General features: G+C 48.1%; 1 protein-coding gene across 1 annotated transcript in view; it reads right to left on the reverse strand.

The window, feature by feature from the left end:
- Positions 1–885: 885 nt before the first annotated feature.
- The window catches only part of myocd (myocardin), a gene marked incomplete at its 5' end in the record, with an annotated part of 32,449 nt that continues 8,852 nt past the window's right edge, over positions 886–24,482 (reverse strand). Inside the window, 9 exons of the mRNA XM_080788691.1 lie at positions 886–2,120; positions 2,289–2,346; positions 3,353–3,499; positions 4,358–4,870; positions 5,435–6,097; positions 6,656–6,833; positions 7,760–8,163; positions 9,308–9,412; positions 12,288–12,472. Coding sequence (XP_080644817.1) covers positions 1,393–2,120; positions 2,289–2,346; positions 3,353–3,499; positions 4,358–4,870; positions 5,435–6,097; positions 6,656–6,833; positions 7,760–8,163; positions 9,308–9,412; positions 12,288–12,472 — 2,981 coding nt within the window. The 3' untranslated portion in view covers positions 886–1,392. The remainder of the gene's footprint in view (positions 2,121–2,288; positions 2,347–3,352; positions 3,500–4,357; positions 4,871–5,434; positions 6,098–6,655; positions 6,834–7,759; positions 8,164–9,307; positions 9,413–12,287; positions 12,473–24,482) is intronic.

The following is a 24,482-nucleotide window of genomic DNA, read 5'->3' on the forward strand; positions in this document are numbered from 1 at the left end:
CATTCAAATTTGTAATAACCTGTTGTGATTAAAGCACAGTTTCATTTGTTTTAGTATAAATCTGTGATAAGACCAAAGGCTGTTTATATACGTATATCAAAAAACAACAACCTTCCTAAAGCCATTCTGTGAATAAATATGCCCAAATGGAGTGAAAATAAACTTGTATAAAAAAGTCCTTAGAAGGAATGACAATCTTTTCTGCACACAATCTAGGCTGAAGCAAAAAGTGACAAATGTGTACTAAAGCTACCGGTGAAAAGTACAAATTTCTTTCTCATATTTACATAAAAAATAAACTGATTACACAATTGTTTCTAGGTTGCAACGTGCTTCTCCCACACCACTGACAAAATATGCAGACGTCAACTTGTCTCTGTCAGTACAAAATAGTCATGATATTTACAAATTGGCCATACTGTAAGTAATCCAATTCGATTTATAATCTTTCTTGTTTTCCAGTAATACAAACATAAACTCAAGACTCAGAAAGCATACGACGACTGTTAAAATGTGTCTTCAAGTCTAGTTGGAAATAACACTGACATTGAATGCATTCTTGCATAAATCCCGTACAGGTAACCTTTCATTATTCACGTACAGAAAATCATAACCAGTATCCGTGACCGCTTTGGCAGTTGTGCGCATCATCGTCCTTAACCCATTCTGAACGGGAACCCGTTTTGGTTTTAGCATCATGTTATGCTTTAGCTATTGAAAAATATCAGATCTACAAGCTCATAGCGCGCCACTCGGTGGCGCGCTATGAGCTTGTATGTCTGCTATTTTTGAAAGAATCGAAGAACGACTGACCTTTTTAGAATCTGATCTCAGGTCAGAATGGGTTAATCAGACCAGTGTGTGTCCAGTGGAAACCTCGTGTGAATCTGATCTCAGGTCAGAATGGGTCAAATAAGGACGACGATCATGACGAAAAGCACCTTGTCGTCGGACGTCTGGATACGACAGCAACAATCTTCCATATTGAAGTGGGAAAAAAAATAAAGTCTTTGGCAAAAAATATAATTCTCTAATTAAAATTCCTGACTTTTTAAAAAACAGCAATCTTTGGTTCGTGATGAGTTTTACAAACGGTCGGCTGTGTGTGAAATGACACGTCAAAACCATTGCAGTGCAGGAACAAACATTGGCACTAAATGGACTAAATCAATCTGTGATAATAAGACGTATTATTGGTACCGTTTCATTTGGCATTCTTTAGTACATGGTCTGTATTGCAGCTGATCTCCTGTCAGCCAGTGGTCCATGGGGCTAGTGGCTATAGTCTTCTAGTTGGTGTCCTATAGTGTTGTGGGGTTGATTCCTATAGCTGCCACTAGCTTGTGTCCCGGTCGACGCTATAGGCCGCTCGCGTCGCGCCGCGCTGCGCTTTCACCAGTGCTCCAGGTGGAGGTCCATGGCCGAGTTCAAGTTAATGTCGTCCAGGAACTCCGTGTTGAAGATGCTGGGCCCGTTGGGCGGCGCCACGCTGTGGAAGGCCGTGGCGGAGCTCGGCGGCGTCAGGTCCAGCCACTCCATTGTCTCCCACGACGACGAATCGCCGAAGGCCATGCCGATCGTCATCCCCTGTTGGTCCACGCCCACGGGGGACACCTTGCTGTTGTTGTTGTTGATGGTGATGATGGGGGACAGTGGGTTATTCGGAGTGTCCATCAGGTCTCTGTTGTTGTGGGCCAGGAGCTTGTCCTGGTGGGGATGTTGTTGAGGGTGGTGGTGTTGGTGGTGTTGGTGGTGGTGGTGGTGGTGGCCATGCGGACTGGTGTAACCTTCCCCCCCTCCTCCTCCTCCGTTCCGCTCGTCGTCCAGCCCGCCTCCGTCCTCGGCGGCCATTTTGAGAAGGGCCGCCTCGCCGCCGCCGCCGCCGGCCCCCCGGCCCATGGGACCGCCCAGCAGGGTCTCCAGGTGGCTGTCGGCCATGTGACTGGCCGACAGGTGGTCCAGGTATGGGAGCTGGGAGGAGGAGGGGGACAGGTGCACGTAGTGTCTGTGGAGCTTTGGGACGACCAGGCCGGGGACACTCCCTGGGGACACAGTAATGTGGGGTACAACTTTGGTTATAGAAGACCTCTCCCTCTCTTCTCTGGCGTTAGCTGGCATCTCTTGAACAGATAAGGGTAGGGGGATTGAGGAGGGTCACAGGCACAGGAGCGGGGATTTAATATGGGTGTGTGTAAATAATGCCAGCCCACACCTTCATTAGATCAAAACTATACTCTTAACAGAGTGACTAAACTCAAAATGAGCATCGCTTATAGGCCGTGACTCACCTCCGCTCTCTATAAGCACGTCCAAAAGTTCGTCCATCTGTTGACTTCTGGTCAGCTGCTGCAATGGGAATGGGAACAGTTAAGACGTCTTGTCGACGCACAGGCCCTCCTCATGCAGTGTACCCAAATTCATCAACACGTTTTTTCAAGCCCCATTCTCGTCCACCCATGACATTCACAAACAAAAGCGTCAAGCCGTCAAGAAAACCAACTTAAACTTAAAACGAAGGGTGAAAGGTGAAGTGCAATGAACGAAGTGGTGCGTAAAACGGGGTGAGGCACAGACAATGAGAGGGAAGAAACAAGGGGTGAACTGACTGATATTAAAGCAACGCCAGTTAAGTTTAAAAAATATATATATAATTTTTGGCCAGCCATCATCTGATCTAATGCATTTTATTTTTTTGCACGGATTGGAATTTACCTGCTTGACTGCATCCTCATAGCATGGGGGCTGTCTTAAGTCAGATGCAGCCGACTCTGAGCTACTGAAGGCAGAGACCTGACACTTTTGGCCACCTTGCCGATGAGAGGGCAATATTGACATCTAAGTACATGAAAAATAGGTTAAAAGTTTAATCAGCCCTGCTGCCAAATTGGAGAAGGGGAGCTTTTCTATAGATAGAATGAGAGAGTTACAAAACGGCAAGAATGAAACACGGATAATAAAAAAATAATTAAGCCCTTAAAAGTGATCCCTAACTCTTTCTGTTTGGGGGGGGAAAAGTAAAGGTTGGCGTTGTGAACAACAGAGTCTTTTTTTCTTTTTTGTAAACATGAAACAATGTGATAAAGCAGGCGAACCGTTCACAGAACAGAGGTATGGGATGGAGGTACAGTAAAAAAAAATGACCCGCTATGGAGGATGGACGACTAGTGTACAGTACAGTACAGTACAGTACTAGTGTACAGTAGGGTCAGAGGAAGGGCAACACATTAATAGAAAGAGAAAAATGGTTAAGGGGGGAACGTGAGGAGGTGATCCAGCAAAAGTATCAACAACACCAAACTACACTATACGTACGGTATACGCACCAGAGCTCTTTTCTTTCTGAACGTCTTACCTTTTGCATATTGGAAGGGTTGGCCTTGGCTGCGGCTCTGGGGTTAAGGCCAAGTTCAGATGAGTTGGGATAGACTCCCTGGAGGAGGCCCCTCTGGTCTGAGGGGTAGGCACAATGTACGGGCTGGACTCCGTTCTTCTGCTGGATCTGGAGGAGTCAGGGACAGACGGTAGGTTGTGGTGCATCGTTATATATATACACTGTATGTCATCATGTACCATAACACAGCGGAACGGGAGTGAATCAGAGTCACACCGAGCACAGAGTTAGTAATAATAATAATAATATCAGAACTATCATTAAACTGTAAGTTTAATTCATAAAAAAAAAATATATATATATATATATATATATATATATACAGTACAGTGGGTGTGAACTCAATTTTGGAGGGGTTCAAAATTGACTTCTAATCAGGACATAAGATTTGCGAAATCTCAGAAAATCCTGACATTATTTGAAAGAACGATCCACTCTCGAGCTCGTGTGACGACATAAGCAGTTTAAATCATGATGGCAATACTCTGTATATATATATATAATAATCACCATTTTTGTACATTCTAACGGGGTGCGGACGCTTTAATCCGACACGCCCAAAAGTCTGTCTGACGGGCGCAAATCACCCGTTGCGCTGACGACACGGCGTTGGGTCGACGTGTGTCGCGTCGTGCTTGCTTGGTTAGGGTTTGGGGGGTATAGGGTGTCGGACTAGTGACTGTCGGACTGTTATAGTATGTCGGAACTTAGAGCCCATTCATACTCCTATTTTTACCGCTGTTTCGGCGCTGTAGTGCCGAAATGATTTCGGCTCGTCAGAAATTTTCAGTAGCACCGAAGAGGCGACTTTAGGACGGTACCCGCCCCCCCCCCCCCCCCCGAACCTCAAATGACGTCACATTGTAGGCTCTACAGAGCCGAACCGACTTTCGGCCCTTATGCTTGTACCCCCTTTCTAACAGTACAGCGCGCTGTGTACACACACACACACACACACACACACACCTGCATGTTCCGGCCCCTGGCGTTGTTGCCCCCCTGGGGCAGAGGGTGACCGCAGCCTAGCGGAGACAACAGCAGGTAGGGGTTGTTGTTGTTGTTGTTGGGGGGGGAGGAGGAGGAGGGGGGCGGCTGGGGGCTGCCGGAGGAGGAGGAGGGGGGGTTCCCACTGGGGGGAGAGTCCTGGGGGGAGCACTGTGGGCTGAGGAAAGCGGACATTGCTCCGCCCATGTCGTCCATGAGGAGGCCCCCAGGAGGAGGAGGAGGGGGGCTCTTCAGCTGCTTGGGAGAGGAGGCGAGGAGGGGGCAGCTGGAGGCGGAGCCCGGCGCCACGGGCTCCTGCTTGACGGTCACGCCGAAGAAGTGCTGCTGCTGTTGGCCCATCATGGCCGCCATGGAGGAGGGGTGGTGGTGGTGGTGGGGGTGGGGGTGGGGCTGAGGAGGGGGAGGGTGGCCGCCGTCCTGCGTCGCTCCGTAGCAACGCTTCCTCTTGTGGAGCTGCATCTTCAGCTCTTCCACCTGACGGACACGATAACACACACACACACACACACACACACACACACACACACACACACACACACACACACACACACACACACACACACACACACACACACACACAGAGAGAGCTGCTTAGTTCAGTATACGTTGTATACGCAAGGCAGCCAGTATATAGTGGAAAAGTACTCGCATGTTTTTTGTTTGTATGAATACTGCAGTATAGAGACGTGGAAGTTCAGAATTCCAAATGTACTTAAAATAAGTATAAAAGCACTCATTGTCGCAGAAGGTCACACGTTGTGGAGTTTGTTTCACAAGTTGTCGAGTTTAAGTGTCACAAGTCGTGGAGTTTTGAAAATCTTTTGAAAATAGCTAGATCTGCAATCTCAAGCACAGCTTTGGTTCCGAGAGGCTAAATCTCATGATGAAATGGTTGTCCGTGGCTCAAATATACCCAATAAATAATGGTGGTCCGTGGCTCAAATACCCAATAAACAATGGGTGTGGATAATGAAAACAGGGTAGAGAACCAAACCACTGCTCCATAAAGGCAACACGACGGAAGCCGCCCGGCCTCACCTGTCTCTGCTCCTGGTGCAGCTTCCACGTCAGCTCCTCGATCACCTTCTGCTTCTCCACCAGCATCTTGTCCTTCTCCGCCTCCACCAGACCGTCCGGCACCAAGCCCTCCCCTCCTCCTCCTCCTCGTCCTCCGCGCGGCGGGCCCTCCTCCGAGCTGAGCCGGAGGGGCGGGGACAGGGACGACGGCTGCTGCTGCTGCTGGAGCGCGTGGAACCGCGGCGGCGGTGGGGAGGAGGCGGAGGAGGACATGGGCACGTCGCTGAAGCCGTCCCCGGGGAGCGAGCCGCCTTCGGCGCTGAGCGACAGGTCGTCCGAGGAGGAGGCCGAGGGGGAGACGGGCGGCGTGGACGAGGAGGACATGCCGGGGTACGGGTAGTAGCAGACCCCGTGGTGGGAGGACAGCGCGCCCGCCGAGGAGGGCGAGGGCGACTGCTGGTAGGAGGAGGAGTGCAGGGAGCCCGTGGGCGTGACGGGGAAGGTCATGGTGGCCATGTTGTTGTCGCTCGAGCCCGACGACGGCGAGGAGGAGCCGCCGTTAGCGCCGCCGCCGTTGTTGTTGTTGTTGGAGTCCCGGAAGGGCCGGAGTCGCTCGATGAGCGCCGTCTTGGTGCCGGAGACAGGCATGCCGCGGACGCGCAGCTGCTGCCTGAGCTCTGACACCTTCAGAGAGAGAGAGAGAGAGAGAGAGAGAGAGAGAGAGATGTTTCTGTGTCAGTCGTTCTTCGATTTTTCGAAAATAGCAGACCTACAAGCTCGTAGCGCGCCACTCGGTGGCGCGCTACGAGCTTGTAGATCTGCTATTTTTCCAATAGCTAAAGCATAGCATAATGACACCTTCAGAGAGAGAGAGAGATCTTCTAGTATTACAATTTAGAGCAGTGGTCCTTGATGGGGTTTCCAGGTGGTCATCATGCTGCTAAATGATGGAGAGTCGGTAAACCAACTGGACCCTTATTATATAGATGTTTAATTAGGCCCGACGTCGAAATAAACAAAAAGTATATATTAAGAATATATATATTCGAAGATGTGTGCCACATTTTCACGATTAAAAAAAAAAAATAGCAGACCCTATACAGACCATTATTTATCTGATATGAAAAGGGTTGAAAAAAAAAACCCTCACTGGTCTAGTTATAATTACAATGGAACAAGCTCAGAATAACCCTAACCCTATAGCATTTACAGTGCATGCATTTGAGTGTCATATATATATACCTTCAGGTCGTCCAGGTTGGCTGGCAGAGGGCCAGGTTTGACCGGTGAGAGGCCGGTGGGGTTGTTGGGGTAGGTGGTCTTATTGGACGGAGACCCCGAGGAGCCGCTGTGGTGGAGGGCGCCGCCGGGGGCGGGGCCGTTGGAGCCGCCGCAGCCGCTCAGGTGGTCGCCGGCCGCTCTGCCAAAGTAAAAGTACACAAAAGTATTATTGGCGTCCAAATGTATACTTAACCCGTTCTGACCCGAGATCAGATTCTACAAAAAATGTCTTCTACGTCCTGACAGTTTTCGGAAAAAGCTATGTGTTTCTGTGTCAGTCGTTCTTCGATTTTTTTTCGAAAATATAGACCTACAAGCTCGTAGCGCGCCACTCGGTGGCGCGCTGTGAGCTTGTAGATCTGCTATTTTTCAATAGCTAAAGCATAGCATGATGCTAACACCAAAAGGGGTTCCCGCCTAAAATAAGTTTTAAAGTACCAAAAGTATAAAAGGAATCAATATGTTTCATTTCAAGGTTTCAAATGTATGACAATCTTTTGAAAATAGCAGATCTACAAGCTCACAATGCGTCGCAATGTACTACGGTATATATATATTGGGCTGAAGTGGTTCATGTAATAAGAATAAAAATCTACAAAGTAACTAGTAACTAAGGTAGCGATCTATCTATTACTGAACAATTTTGAACATTTATGATTTTGAACAGTTAGTTATGCCTATTTTTTTGACACTCAAGTGAGTGCTCAATTTTTTTTAAATAGAAATTAAAAAGGCTTTATATAATAATTCATAATTTCCGCCCACTTTGAAAACCACTGGTCTACTTCCATTCAATGTTTTTAAAACTCTTTCAGCGCCACCTGGTGGTCACCACTTTTGGCTTTCGTTGCCAATTAGCCCATTATGAAAAAAAGAAAGAAAATGTAATTCTATTATGCAATGTGCATGTCTGTACACCAGATTAGAGGAATTTTCAAAATATGGATAAAAAATATATATATACAAAAACTCGTCTTATCGTCCATGGCAATCAGTGCATAATTGGATTCAACTCGTCTTAACGTTTCTGGCACTTAAACTGTTTCAACGGCAGGTCCAACTCACTTGTGACTCTGGGCAGGCGGCGGCGGGTGCAGTGGCTGGTAGCTGAAACTGGCCTGCCGCTGCTGCGCCTGGGCGTGTGCGTGTTGGGCGTGCACGTGTTGATGCTGCTGCTGCTGGGAGGAGGAGGAGTGCTGCTGCGTGTGTGTGTGCGTGTGCTGCGAGGCCTGCTGCTGCTGTGCGTGCGCGTGCTTCTGCTGGCTGAGGATCTGCAGCTGCAGGAACAGCTGCTGCTGCTGGAGGAGCCGGGCGTAGGCCGAGTCCATGGGCGGGGGGGACTTCTCCGAGGCCTTCTGGTCGGGCGGGATGTACTGGTGGTACTTCAGCTTCTTCACCTTGGGCTTCACGTCCTTGGGCTTCTTGTGGCGGTTCTTGTTGTTGTTGTTGTCCGACGACGACGTCTTGGACTGTTTGGGAAAAGGAGAAACGGGGTGGTGGGTGTTTAGTTCATTTTCACCTGAAGAATGTCTGTTTGGAAATGACAGTTTTCTGAAAAAGCTGTTTCTATAATGTCAGTCGTTCTTCGATTTTTCAAAAAATAGCAGACCTAGCTCGTAGCGCGCCACTCGGTGGCGCGCTACGAGCTTGTAGGTCTGCTATTTTTCAATAGCTAAAGCGTAACATGATAATGCTAACACCAAAAGGGGTTCCCGCCCCAAAATGGGTTAAGTTCAAGGGTCAGTTTACAAGGGGGTATAAGTCCCTGTGACGTAATATACTATAGCGCAAGTGGTTTTCAACCTTTTTCATATCGAGGCCCATTATTGAGCGGTGCAACCACTCCTACAACCAGCAATGTCTGTGTACACCTATATGTGTTCACCTATGTGTATGTGTTCACCTATGTATGTATGAGCACCAGTATGAGTACCAGTAGGGGCGCTGTTGTGCCATGCAGAAACAGAGAGAGAGAGAGAGAGAGAGAGAGAGAGAGAGACAGTGCTGCACTGTTGCCTGCTAATGAGAGAGAGAGAGAGAGAGAGAGAGAGAGAGAGAGAGAGAGAGAGAACCACTCAGTTCACACGGGTGTGATTTAGTTTTTTCAGCATTTGAGCCACGGAACCACCATTTGGTGAGATTTAGACTTGCTGAACTTTGTTATCGTTGGATGGGATTTTGTCCACAATTCCGTTCTCTCTCTAATTGTGTAGACTTCTCGTAAATTAAAGCAACGCAGATGCTTAACAATGATTTGACTCTCGAGAGCGTAACATGAAACCAAATGGTTTTTTACACTCTCAAAGGTCCATTTGGTTACAAACTCTCCATCATTTAGCTGGGGCGGGACCACCTGCGGTGTACTTGTACATCAAGCTGCCTCAGTCACGCTACAGAAAAGCCCTATGGGCCTCATATGGCTTACCTTTCAAGGGTCAGTGAATGAAGTGTGTGAATATGTACATTTCGGCCAAATGGAGAGCTAATAAAACCGACAGGGCCTGTGAAGAAGTTCTCACATGACGTACGTGTTCGTCTGTGTGTGTGTGTGTGTGTGTGTGCGTGCGTGTGTGTGAGTGTGTGTGTGTGTGTAGTCTTTGAAGTCGGTCTGACCTTGACAATGGCAGGAACGGGTATAGGTGGAGTCGCCTGGCAGCCGTTGGCACCAGACATGCCCTCATCCTGGCTTTGATCAGGTGGGTCTCTGGACGGACCTCCCTGTTCAAACCAATTTACACGTAGTAGAATTAGCCTCTGGAGACACAATGTTGGCTCACACTTTTTCCCCCCAACAGTCTACATCGTATAAATGCTGAAAATTAATGGCGTAGAGCATAAAAGAGGATGTCCCCCCGGCCCCCCTTCGCCTTTTACAGTCGCGGACGGACGCGTAGCATAACTCACATTGAGTCAAAGCCTATATGGAGCTTTTGCTGCGTATAGCAGAAATGGAAATTCTATCTTAAAGATTCCCAAATGTGTTACCGCGACAAGCCGATGAGTGCTTCCCATCGCAGCGTTTTCCGCAACTTTTATGAGGCGGAGTTTAACAGACAGAGATTGTGGAAATGCATGTCTAACTCGAGAGAGACTAAAGAAGAAGAGATAAACGATCAGCTAATTAAAAAAATGGGAAAAAAAAGTTTAATGATTGTATGCCTACAGGCTACTACACTGTAAAGTCCTCAATTTGTAACTCTGAGCAAGAGATAAATGAACAGTGAACACAGAGGATTCTTTTTTTATTGTGTATTATCTGGAATATCAACATCGCTACAGATGGTTCTACTTCCTTTTAAGAGTTGACGGACAGACCCACTTAGCCCTTCTCTTCACCTTCTCAGATTCGCCCACTGTTCTTTTCTGTCTGCTATATTCCCAGATGCAACCCTTAAGTAATAACTAAAAAGCTAAAAGGGAGAAGAAAAAAAAAACCCCCACTAAACCCAACGTATAGACTGAAGAAGATTTGGACCCAGCTGAAAGCTTTGAAACGCTTGATGAATTGCTTTGGTTATTGTGTTTGTCATCGACGTCGAATCTCACGGACTGCCTGCAGTTTGCGGTGTCACGGTGGATTACCGTGATTGGTCGAAAAGGAACATGGATTCCAAGGCGGCTACATAAGAGCGTCTGACCCTCTCGGGGAATCGAGGTCATGCGGGAAAATGAAATGTTCAGCGAATGTATTAACCCGTTCTGACCTGAGATCAGATTCTAAAAATGTCAGTCGTTCTTCGATTTTTCAAAAATAGCAGACCTACAAGCTCGTAGCGCGCCACTCGGTGGCGCGCTACGAGCTTGTAGATCTGCTATTTTTCAATAGCTAAAGCATAACATGATGCTGAACACCAAAATGGGTTCCCGTTCAGAATGGATTAAAACTCCAGACCAGCCCTTATGGAACATGACATGTTTATGCACGCACGCCTTTTAAAATGCTGCGCGGCCTTCTAAGTGGTATTTCGGAGGGAATCAATATCACTTGCGCGGACAGCATTCGCAGAGGAATTCTGACAAGCGTGCCCAATCAATCATATATTTTGACATTGCCATGGGTTTTCATCGTAGCCCCTCGCGTCTCACAAATGCACTGGCAGAATGCTAATACAAAGTGAGAATTGGACAGCAAACAAAACTGCTTTCTTCAAAAAATAAAACGACGTTATAATTTTCGACAGTGTTCCGAAACGTCCAAAAACAAAACAGTTCCAAACTGATGATGTCGGATAAGCACACGTTGTCAATTAAAACGGGAACATGTCACAGGTGAGAATAAGGGGTCAATCAAGGGAGCGTTAATTGGGATGATGTCACCGGTGGAAGGTAAACAGCCTGGAATGGGGAGACTTGATGGTGTTGTTTGTCGGTGGGCCAACGTCGGCATTACCCGGCGTCCAGGATGAAATGACTATAAGAGGGTGCAGTCGAAAATGTCGAGACGGCACACTAAAGGTCCCTGCGCAGTGCACACAGAGCGCGCTTTTCGGATTTCTAGCTGCCGTTTCTCCGTCGGTTTTCCGAAAAACGCGTCCAGTGTGCAGCCACCTTAACCGTTATGTTTATTTCATACAGCTACTGCGTTGTTAAATCTGGAGTCGCGGTCTTGCACCTTCAATGCAAGAACTAATGTTACCTTGAATTTGCAGTTGTAGACGGTAGACACCAGTTTGAATAGCCTACCAATGAAATAGTGTGCCTATAGCGCACTTCATTAGTATTCAGGTCTATTGTTAGGTTAGCGTTTGAATTGCCAATAAACTATATGGCTCGCAGCCCTCCATTATCACCTCAGGAAAGACAATAGCAGCACATTCCTTCACATCAGACACTACAAAAAAAAAAGGAATTATAAAATAATATTAAAATAAAAACACACACTTTTCACATGGGGGTGCAAGGAGGCAGGGTGAGCCCTTGCCTAGATATTGTACTCAGTCCAATGGTCGCCAGAGACCACAGAGACAGGGTGTAGGTCTTCATGCCGCCAGGCGAGGGCAGTATAACCAAAGCCTTTATGGACTGTGTGCCATTAGTAGCCATCAGTATTATGAGTTATTATAGCAACTGTCTGAGGTGAGAGTCTTCTTCTCAACGACATAATAGGAAGACTTCAGGAGAATGGACTAGACCACTTGAACCCCACAGCGAACCCTATAGAGCGCCGCAGTCCCTCCCCCTTTCAGAAAAACGAGTGGCCCAGGAAATCAAAACCCAATGCATTCTCCCATCGGCACTTCTTATTTAATTTATTTAAAGACGGTTACGCCGCGGCCAACTCGGATCGTGACAAATCATGACAATGAACACAATGTTTTGGGCCGATCAAATCATTAGAAAGAAGAAAAGAAAGTCAGGAGACAACACTATTTGTTTTGTTTTTCGTCTTATAAATTATTTGATGTGTTCATTGTCATGATTTGTCACGATCCGAGTTGGCTTTGTCCGCGGCGTAACCGTCTTTAAAAATGTTATGTGGTTAAGAAAACACAGAAAGATATAATGTGTTTTTAAACACAGATCTTCTCATGGGGGTCCCTGGCACAAAAACAGAGAGAGAGAGAGAGAGAGAGAGAGGGCCGTTCTCTCTCACCTGTCTCGGGCTGGTGAGGGCAGGAGAGGAGGACGAGGAGGGCGCGCTGCCAACGGCCTCGGACGAAGGGCAGGCCGACCCCTGTGACTCGTCACTGTGGTGCTGCTCGGGAGACAGGCCGTCGCTGCTGCTGTCCTCCTCGAAGGCATACGAGTCCTCCTGCTTCGGGAACTTGCCGTGGTTTACTACAGGGAGAGAGAGAGAGAGAGAGAGAGAGAGAGAGAGAGAGAAGGAGAGAGAGAGAGGGAGACAAGAGGTAAATAAGATGTTATCCACTCTCTCGGCGAGGCAGAAAGAGAGAGTGCTTGCCTGCAAACATAGGCCATGCTTTAAATGTTGTTTGACACATGAAAAGGGAAAAGGGGGTGAGTGTTTGTGTGTCTCGGCCCTCGCCAAAGTGTGTTTGTACAAGGCTCGTGTTTGTGGGTGGCTTTCGTTCATTCGTACGTGTACATACCGACCGACCACGCACACCACACCACCTCCACCACCACCAACCACCCCCCACCCCGCCTGCTGTATACACACTACTGGGCTGCTCATGCAGGCCCCGTTGAACAGCGGTATTCACACGCCGCCCGCCTGTCACTCTCGCCTATAGCGCGACACTCAGCGCCGAGGTGTTACGGCGCGCTGGTGAGAGACCGAAACAAGAACCACTTCACTTCAGTGACCGCGGCATGCGATTGGCCGGGCTGATAGTGAACGGGAGCCGCGATTGGCCGAGCTAAGAGCGTGGCCGGCGCTATCTGGAGGAGCCTGCAACCTCATGGGGGTTAGTGAGGGGACAGAGACAGAGCAGGGAAGAGGGGTGTGTGTGTGCGTGCGTGTGTGTGCATGTGTGCGTGTGTGTGTGTGTGTGTGTGTGCGTGTGCAGGAGGTATAAGACTCTCCTTTAGTATGCAAACATGTGACCTGCCAAGAACAGACCCTGGCTTCAATCACACCACAAGCGCTGCTCTGAGAAAGACTAAACCCACCGCAACATACAGCCTGCGTGGTCACACGCACACACACACATACACAATTTGACACGACATACTGTATATTTCTGTATATTAATTGTTCCGTGCGTGTGATCTGTCCATTGGATGTCACAGGTTGATTGAGGTGCGCGACGCGACGCGTCGCAGGAACTTATGTGAGATGAACCCTGTTTCGGTTTTCCAAGTTCTGCTATAGGTCAACGGTCAGACCCTTCCGACAAGTGTTCTGCTATAGGTCAAAGGTCAGACACTTCCAACAAGTGTTCTGCTATAGGTCAAAGGTCAGACACTTCCGACAAGTGTTCTGCTATAGGTCAAAAGGTCAGACACTTCCAACGAGTGTTCTGCTAGAGGTCAGACCCTTCTAACAAGTGTTCTGCTGGAGGTCAGACCCTTCTGACAAGTGTTCTGCTAGAGGTCAAAGGTCAGACACTTCCAACAAGTGACGGACGGGCTGGAGGAGGTCACTGACGTATTATTTAAAAAGGGGCTTGTAGAGCTCTACCACTTAAAGGGGGAAAAAAAACTCATTTTCAACATTGAACTATGTCCTTAATATACCTTAGAGTTGTTGTGTGGAAATAATTAAAAAAGTCCCCCCCCCCCTTCTGTGTAGCCTAGAACTGGAGGTCATGTGGTCAGTGACATCACGAAGATGTACTCTGTGAGCCAAAGAGTATACATCTTCGTGATGTCACTGATCACATGACAACTCTATGGTATATATATATATATTAATCACATAGTTCAATGTTGAAAATGAGTGGCATTCCCTTTTAAGCCCTATAGTTAATACTTTGCTTTATGCAAGTGTTGTGTGTGGGCGAATATAACCGATAACAGCTTGTAGATCTGCTCTTTTTCTTTGGTATATAATATAGTGGTTGCTATTTCGCTAGTGTTTGCCCATAATAAATAAATAATGAATCAAATCATATAACAACGCGGCTGAAATAGGGACACCGGGTTTGAAAGTATAGGGTTAACGGAATGCCTCCTAGTGTTCAGGCCCGCATGGGGACCAGCGGTAAGACAGCCTGGTCCTGGACCAGCGGTAGGACAGCCTGGTCCTGGACCAGCGGTAAGACAGCCTGGTCCTGGACCAGCGGTAGGACAGCCTGGTCCTGGACCAGCGGTAGGACAGCCTGGTCCTGGACCAGCGGTAAGACAGCCTGGTCCTGGACCAGCGGTAAGACAGCCTGGTCCTGGACCAGCGGTAAGACAGCCTGGTCCTGGACCAGCGGTAAGACAGCCTGGTCCTGGACCAGCGGTAAGACAGCCTGGTCCTGGACCAGCGGTAAGACAGCCTGGTCCTGGACCAGCGGTAAGACAGCCTGGTCCTGGAACAGCGGTAAGACAGCCTGGTCCTGGACCAGCGGTAAGACAGCCTGGTCCTGGACCAGCGGTAAGACAGCCTGGTCCTGGACCAGCGGTAAGACAGCCTGGTCCTGGACCAGCGGTAAGACAGCCTGGTCCTGGACCAGCGGTAAGACAGCCTGGTCCTGGAACAGCGGTAAGACAGCCTGGTCCTGGACCAGCGGTAAGACAGCCTGGTCCTGCCATAGAGCGTTGGGCAGTGTAGGTGACTCACACACACACACACACACACGCGCACGCGCACACGCACACGCACACGCACACGCACACGCACACGCACACACACACACACACAGAGAGAACATGTACACATGAACATACCAATGAAGCCAATCCGAGCATCCAAACACACGTGTACTTGCATACATATGTGTGGCTACAAAGTTATACAAACACATACACACACAGCACACACAAACACACACACATAATCATTCATTTATGTGTCCACATAAGAGATACAATACAAGGACACAAATATTTACAAGGTGCTGTACAAAATGCAGTCGGCAAATCTTACCACACACTTATCACACGCACGTGCACACACACGCGCACACCCACATGCGTGCACGGCGGCGCGCAAACGCACTCACACGTCTAAAGAAAGGGCTGTACCCAAATACAGCTGCTGCTCATCTCAATAAACCACAGTCTCTAACGAGGTTCACCGTTAATAAATCCACACTCAAAAAGAGTGAATCCTTGCAGGTCCATTTTGACACTCTCATAAGAGTTAAATAATCACTCTGGGTTTGACAGTGCAGTGTAAACGGTCCTTTAGATGACGCAACGGATTTACGGAGAGCTCAAGGGGGGGGGGGCAAACATAAAACCAGCATTTCGTCACTGTCGGGCAGATATACCTTGTATCTCCATATTTCATCTTTCTGTGTTTTTTTCCCCTTTCTCGTGAATTATAATGCCCTAATTCGTCGTACAAGGGTGTTGGGTGGTTCTCAAACGTTTTTTTTTGTGAACCCCAAAATGATTGTATTTGGCCCAAAATATTGTGTTCATTGTCATGATTTGTCACGATCCGAGTTGGCTTTGTTCGTCTTTAAATAAATACTTTCAGAAACGGCTATGGGAAAAATGCATTGCTTTTCATTTCCTGGGGTGAAAGACAGGAGTTCTATGGAGACAGAATAGCTGCGATGTTTGGGGTGAAAGACAGGAGTTCTATGGAGACAGAAAAGCATGCGATGTTTGGGGTGAAAGACAGGAGTTCTATGGAGACAGAATAGCATGCGATGTTTGGGGTGAAAGACAGGAGTTCTATGGAGACAGAATAGCTGCGATGTTTGGGGTGAAAGACAGGAGTTCTATGGAGACAGAATAGCATGCAATGTTTGGGGTGAAAGACAAGAGTTCTATGGAGACAGAATTGCTGCGATGTTTGGGGTGAAAGACAGGAGTTCTATGGAGACAGAATAGCATGCGATGTTTGGGGTGAAAGACAGGAGTTCTATGGAGACAGAAAAGCATGCGATGTTTGGGGTGAAAGACAGGAGTTCTATGGAGACAGAATATCTGCGATGTTTGGGGTGAAAGACAGGAGTTCTATGGAGACAGAAAAGCTGCGATGTTTGGGGTGAAAGACAAACACTGCAAGGTCAGAGTGTTGCAACGGGCCACTCAGCACTATACTCCTTATCCTTAAATCAAAGAAATTGACAAATAAAGTGCTTTTCTGGACATCCGTCACAGAAACGGGTTCTCCAACGTTTGCATACAGTCAAGGACCCCCAAAATGATATTTATTTGGCCGTGGACCGCCATCTCAAAAAAGCGCCGTGGGGAAGACAAGATTTGTGTAAAAACTAAATCTGAATTGGCCTGGGCCGTGGCTCAGCGGTCCAGGCACCTTGGCTGGTAAATCCAGTCTGGCAGTGTGCCGCGGGTTCGACTCCCGATTCCGACGGCCTTCGCTGCATGTCTTCCCTCCATCTCTCTCCCCATTTCCTGTCAGCCTACTTACTGTCTGTCCCTCCATAAAAAATATAAAATAAAGGGTAGGTATACCCTCACAAAAACATGCAGTAATCCTGGTCTCTAAAACTGCCTCCCCTTGGCCAGCCGGGGCGCCTGATGGAGGGGAAAGGAACTGGTTGGAATAACGTGTTCCTTAAACGCGCTACGTCCAACCAGGGAAACTCCCCCCTGTCAGGTGTAAAAGGAGCAACTTGGACACTCAGGCATGAAGGAAGCATGAGTTCAAGTCTGTTGCTCTCCCCTTGTCCCCCATATATGGGGGACTAGGTTGGCGGAGGGTGTGTAGAGCCCAGGATCAATCATTAGATGATTGACACAGGGGTGAAAAATGGGTTACAAAAATCGTGGGATAAAAAAACAGGTTTGCAGCTTTAAACCCATACTGGGCGGGAAAGCACTTTTGGTGTTTTAAACATCATGTTATAATTTAGCTATTGAAAAATAGTAGCCACCGAGTGGCGCGCTACGAGCTTGTAGTTCTGCTATTTTTGAAGAATCGTAAAAATGTGGCGCAAATCCTTGAATATACATTCTTTCAAAGTGAATGTTTTTAACTCAGGTCTAAAAAATGGGTTAAACCATACACTGTCATCCACTGGAGAGAGAGAGAGAGAGAGACCGCCCCCCCCAGAAATGGCCGACAGTGCAATGCAATCGAGTTCATGCTGGATTATACAGCCTCGAGCAGATTCCTCTGAGATATGTTTAGTTAACACCACTTTGACAGCCGTTTTGGTTAATATCTACACACACATTCGAGTTGGGTCGAGTGAGTCCAGCTGAGAGAAGTGCACTTCCATCCACTCGAAACAAAATGACGACGTTATACGCGAGTGAAGAAAAAAAAAGCACACAAACCAAAGCTGTGAATCACACACACACACACACACACACACACACACACACACACACACGCGTTTAAAACATGTTAGTTCATACGGGGGGCTAAAATCCTCAGTGTTAATTTATCCATTTTGTGAACAAACGCAACCAAATGGTACCCTTTATCACGGCATATATATATGGGTCCATTTTGGTGACATTTGCGGCACGTTTCTCAGGGTTAAAACGAACAGACACTATTAGTGCACAGCAAACCCGTTCCACCCGGTCGGTACCTGTCGTGGAGACGTCCATTATTCCGACAGCCGAGGCTAGGGGAATGATATTCTTTTGTACCAACTCAAGGGGGCCGGGCCTCACGGCCAGCCTCTCGCTGAGGTCGCTGGCCAGACGCGCTCGCTTTAGCCTCATTTGGGCCTCCAGACAGGAGGCATCTGAGACGGGGTCTACACACACACACACACACCACCACCACGTCAACAACACACACACACACACACACACACACACGCTTTACCATACCATATACCATACACACTACAGTACGTGTTCATATAGTGTTATCAAATAATGCAACATCACTTTGGTTTATATTAATGATACAACCAGACATTGGTGGTGGCAAGTAACTATAAGCACATGTTAATTAAGTTCTGTCTACTTACATTTTGAGGTATACTTTTGCTTCTACTCCACTCGCAGAGGAAAATATTAGAAATGTACACACCCAAAGTTTGCTTATAGAAGGCCCGGTCCGAACCAAACAGTCCTGGTGTGAAAGCTCTCCCTTTACTCCACTACTACAATTACTTTTATGCCTTTATTGATAGGACAGTATATAGTCTGACAGGACATGGAGAGAGAGAGAGAGAGAGAGAGATGGTGAGTGACACGCAGCAACGGTCTACTTCTACTAACGAGTATACACCTGCCGTATTGATACCACTTAAAGGGACACTTCACCCTTTTTGCAAAAAAATATATGTTAATGACGTTTAGAAGCTTTAGATCACTTTCCTGGCGGTATTTATGTGTGTAATATGTGGTTTTAGATATTTTAGATTGTAGCAGTGAGCCTGTTGTCTCTGATGTCATGGACACTGGTCTCACTACCTTCCTGGACTACAATTCCCATATTTTTTTGGTGCACTGCTCCTCCTTGTGGATAGGGGGGAGAGCTGTCTTACTGAGATGTAGTCCAGGAAGGAAGTGAGCCCAGTGTCCATGACATCAGAGACAACAGGCTCACTGCTACAATCTAAAATATCTAAAACCACATATTACACACATAAATACCCCCAGGAAAGTGTTCTAAAGCTTCTAAACATCTTTAACATATATTTTTTTGCAAAAAGGGTGAAGTGTCCCTTTAAGTAAAGAAAGTCAAAGTCGTACGACGATTAGTCACACACGTCACCGCAGTGACATTTTGTTCTCTCCGCATTTGACCCCCATCTCTGGGAGCGAGCGTCACGCTCGGGAATCATTTAGTTGATTTCACCCCCCCCTTATCCAACCCATTGCTGCTGAGTGCCAAGCAGGGAGGCAATTGGGTCCCATTTATTTTAACAGTCTTTGGTATGACCCGACCGGGGTCCCAGTTTCAGTGCGGACACTCTTAACCCAGAGTACAAGCTCATAGCGCGCCACCGAGTGGCGCGCTACGAGCTTGTATAGGTCTGCTATTTTAAAAAAATCGAAGAACGGCTGACATATAGAAACATAGCTTTTTCAGAAAACCGTCAGGATGTAGAAGACATTTTTTAGAATCTGATCTCAGGTCAGTGGCCTTGTGGTTATATAGAGTGTGATGGATATACGTCTTCTTCCATCACTGCAAACCAGATCTCTATTCCAGAATGCAAAGCAAAGCTACGCCTGCGTTCTGGAAGCATCTGAATGTATACCTGCTCGCTGCCTTCCATTAGCAACAACATGGCAGGGCACGGCACTCAAGCTGCCGAAGCCACGCTGACAGGAGACAGTCAATCTACTCTGGAGTGCTTCCAATTACTCCTCCGTTTCCCTCACGCCACTCAACAGCCAGACACTTTCTTGCTGCTGGGAAAATAAACGCAGTGGCTCTATAATTAAAGGAGAGCGGTCGGCACGCAGCGAGCGGGCGCGAGATTGTCTACCTTATCCGACCATCTCTCCCTATTAAGACCTGCAAAAACAAATCAGTCCCAGACATGACCTGGCTTGGCCTATAGAATGTATTACCTAGCAGTGATGACAGGGCAAGGGAGGGGGGGAGGGGAGGGGAGGGGGTCTAGTTTGATTATCTCACTGAAAGAAATGGCAAATACACGTTTGGTCGAATACAATTTTTTATCATATTATCTCCCGGGAGCCAAGTAAAAAAAATATGTAGGGGAGGATTTTTAAATGAGACGCATTGCCAAAAATTAAATTAATTATAGTTTTATTGGCCTGATTCAGGTGAAATATATTAATAATATCGCGTGGTGAGAAATGTATATTGGAGACGTGACATGTGGTGATCTGTCATATAAGAGACACACACACACACAACAAAAACAGCGATTTCAACATCGGCGTTAAGTCATGTTGACGTTCCAATATCAATTATAATCATTGCGAAACGCATAAAGTATTTGGTCTCCTAACGGGGGCTAATGCTCCGCTTTCAGTGTCTCGCACTAATTCAACTGTACATCTTTAACCCATTCTGGGCGGGAACCCCTTTTGGTGTTATAGCACTATGTTATGCTTTATAGCTATTGAAAAATAGCAGATCTACAAGCTCATAGCGCGCCACCGAGTGGCGCGCTACGAGCTTGTAGGTCTGCTATTTTTTAAAAATCGTGAAAATATATATATTTTTTTAGATTTCGAGGTCAGGCCAAAACGGGTTAAATATAACACCCTGTATATGGAAGAAGGAGGACAGAAGTATAACAGGAGGTCTGAGGAGAGGACGATGGATGCGAGGAAAAGGACAGAGCGAGAACAGTGTCCATTTACGGGAAGGACAGAAGGAAGGAAGAGAGGACGTATACGGGGGACGAGAGGAAAGGCATCATGAAAGGGAAGGACGGACGGAAGGAAGGAACTATAAGGAAGTGCGAATGGTGGGCGGCAGACGGCGTGAAGTGGCAGCTTTGTAATCAGGGGAAAAAGGATCCCGGTTTGATCCTCCCGTTTCCTCCTGGGTAAAGGTTACTGTCAAAGTGTGCTTGAGCAAAAAAAACACTTAACTTATAGCCTAACTGACCCCGATGACCTTACATGTTTCCCTCCCCGCTGTCGGTATGCATTACCTTTAAATCCATTCACTGTAGGCCTGCATCTCAAAAACAGCAGATCTACAAGCTCGTAGCGCGCCACTCGGTGGCGCGCTACGAGCTTGTAGATCTGCTGTTTTTCCAATAGCTTAAATCATAACATAACGTTTAAAAAACACCCAAAGGGGTTCCCGGCCCCAAAATGGGTTTTAAGTCACATGACCATGACCGACCGCTCACCAAAAAAACGACGGACTTTTTTTGCTCTTACGGCGAGGTCTAAAATATAAGCCATTAGTGTCCCTCACGCTGACGCGCCATGTCTGTTAGTGTTAAACCCGGCAGCAAGGTGTGACATATATACGGCATGTGTTTATAATTCACGTCATGTCACAACGTACCGCTGTCCTTTTTCCTCCATACCGGCCGTCTCTCGGAACTCACTCGCCACACCTGACACTCCCTTGGCAACGAGGACTGATTTAAGACCCGATTGTACACGGTGTTGGGGGGGGGGGGGGGGGGGGGAGATATACGCAGAGCTTTTAACTGTGTTTAACCCATTTAGACCTGGGAACGATTCCACACAAAATAATGTCTTCTGAAAAACCATTATGTTTCTGTGTGTCAGTCGTTCTCAAACTGTTTCATGTCAAGGACCCCCCCAAGATTATTATGTAATTGGCCGCTGACCCCCCCCCCCCCCCCCATCTGAAAATATGTTGTTCCAGGGAACCCCCCCCCCCCCTCCCCTCCCAGTATAGCAAAGATTCGAGTTAAAAAACGTTCGCTCTGATAGAATATATATATTCAAAGATTTTGCACTCCATTTTCACGATTTTTCAAAAATAGCAGACCTACAAGCTCGTATAGCGCGCCACTATATACTGTAGCTATAAAGTATAACATAATGAAACCCCAAAAGTGGTTCCCAGTACGCCCAAAATGGTTTATAAAGTGTGTGGCCGCGGGAACAGTGCGCCGGGGCCTGGGGGGAGGGGGGGGCGTCCCTTCAGACTTATATAGCGGCGGATGTCCCCCAGGGAGCACGGGACGGGGGGGGGGGGGGGGCATGATGTAACGCGATACGGTGCGACTGAAGTCGGCTTTTACAGACTTTTAAACATTCCGTGTTAAAACACACGGCGACGCACTTTAAACCTATATAGGCGAGTGATATATATATATATATATATATATATATATATATATATATATATATATATATACCTGCCGACTGTATCCGTCAAACGTAAACACCGCTGGGTATGAGAAGCAGAGAGAGACGCACGGGGTGCATTAGGGCAGGAATAAGTCCCTTTTGTGTTTCCATTTGCAGAGGATTACATTTTTTTTTTTTTTTTAAGCACCGCTGCCATGGAAATGGAAGTGGAAATGCACTTGTATAAATCGCCCATATATACAGTACACGTGTGCATGTGATGGTGTGTGCAACGGTACACGTCAACACACCTATACAGTACACACCCTATAGCGGTTTACAGTATGCGTCTGTGATTGTGACGAGAACACGTTACACTCGCAACAAAATGCACTGCAGGGGCGTGCACTGCAGATAAGACACCAATGGTGCAAAAGCACCTGTCCTTATGTACGTACAGTCAGTGTACAGTGTGTGGTCCATGGTGACCTCTAACCCTATGGCAGGCCAGTGTGGTGCGTCTCAGAGGCAGCCTCTAAGCCTATGGCAGGCCAGTGTGGTGCGTCTCAGAGGCAGCCTCTAACCCTATGGCAGGCCAGTGTGGTGCGTCTCAGAGGCAGCCTCTAACCCTATGGCAGGCCAGTGTGGTGCTTCTCAGAGGCAGCCTCTAAGCCTATGGCAGGCCAGTGTGGTGCTTCTCAGAGGCAGCCTCTAAGCCTATGGCAGGCCAGTGTGGTGCGTCTCAGAGGCAGCCTCTAACCCTATGGCAGGCCAGTGTGGTGTGTCTCAGAGGCAGCCTCTAAGCCTATGGCAGGCCAGTGTGGTGCGTCTCAGAGGCAGCCTCTAAGCCTATGGCAGGCCAGTCTGGTGCGTCTCAGAGGCAGCCTCTAAGCCTATGGCAGGCCAGTGTGGTGCGTCTCAGAGGCAGCCTCTAAGCCTATATGGCAGGCCAGTGTGGTGTGTCTCAGAGGCAGCCTCTAAGCCTATGGCAGGCCAGTCTGGTGCGTCTCAGAAGCAGGACATGTGAAAAAGAAGGCACTGGAGCAGCTCAGACAATTTAGTTTAATAACAGGTCAGGCCTGACGAAGATGTAACTTAAACATCGAAACGTTGTCACTTTTTCACTTGCACCCTGTTATTAAACTTAAGGGCCTACATTGTCTGAGCTGCCCCTCAAAATGCCCGTGCACGCCCAACTGAATGTGTGCGGCGCGCGTGCGTGTGTGCGTGCATGACCGGCGAGACAAGTGGCGAGCGGTCAGACACGAGCATGCCCCTCCCCAAGGCCACACGCCAGCCTTCGTAGACGAGGGGGGGGGGGGGGCTGCTGCGGGGCTGAGTCTCGCAGAGTAGAGCCTAATAAACACCAGATGTTCCCTGGGTAATATATACACTAGCTGCGCTGTGTCCATCTCCCCACAGCAGGAATAACATCAGCCAGGGGAGCGCCAGCCAGCCACAGCCTAGCCAAGGATCTGAAGTATCATCACATCCACAGGAGAACGGAGTAGGAGTAGGAGGAGGAGGAGGAGGAGGAGGAGGAGGAGGAGGAGGGACGCTGCCTGACGCGAGCCTCCGAGTGAGATGTTTTATTCTTCGGGGGGGGGGGGGGGGGGGGGGAGATCCCGCGGACATGACAAAAGATGCGGTATTATAGAACAGACAAAAAAACGGGGCCCCCCCCCGTTGTCGAGACATGCCTCGCGCCGGCTGCTGCCGCTACCGGGTTCTTTATGTCTCCGTGGTGTGTGTGTGTGTGTGTGTGTGTGCGTGGAGGAACTAATAAATAATACTCACGAACTCGCTCTTCAAAACCACCCCCCCCCCTCTTTCTATCTGCATGCGTTGCCAACAACAACCCCCTCCTCGGCTATATACTACACAACGGCCCCCCAGACAAAAAAACGACCAATCGAGAAGAAGAAGAAGGGAAAAAAAAAAAAAAAAAAGTGGCTCGAGGACCGGCCGCCGCCCGCCGCCGCCCCGCCGGTCCAATCGCGTTACTCCTTTGCTTTCCTTATCTCCGTCAGACTCCTAGAAACTGATAGGGCCGCGCTGGGCCTCTGGATTCCGTTCCCCCCGCACACTTATACACCCCCCCGGTTATCTGTGGAAAGGGGGCTGGAGCCTCAGCGAAACAGCACGCGGTGCCAGAGATATCATTCAGGCAAAACTCCTGGCCCTATAGTCCCCCCCCCCCTGTCCCCCCTCCCCCTCCTCCTCCCTCCCCCCCTCGCAGACGAGTCATGTATAAATATACCCAGTCTAAAAGAGCAGCCAGCACGACGTCTAAAACGTACAACACCGACGCTACAGAAACAAAAAACTGGCTTCCCTCACTGCCCGTTTTGTGGCCGGGAGACACGCTGTTGTTTCGCAGCAACAATGTGCTAGACTGTACGTACCGAGGAAGCCAGATAATATCTCGGTTTTAAACGCTGGTTCTCTGCCTCAGTCCTTGAAAGCTTGAAACAAGCGTGGTGTGTCCCTTGTAGTCGTTATAGTTAATCGCCCTAAACACTCTACTTTGTTGTGCATAATAAATACTGTCTGGGGGGGGGGGAGCCCGCTGGCCTAGTGGTCC

The sequence above is a fragment of the Protomyctophum bolini genome (genome assembly GCF_963924005.1).
Source record: "Protomyctophum bolini genome assembly, chromosome: 18".
In the NCBI taxonomy this organism is placed as follows: domain Eukaryota; kingdom Metazoa; phylum Chordata; class Actinopteri; order Myctophiformes; family Myctophidae; genus Protomyctophum; species Protomyctophum bolini.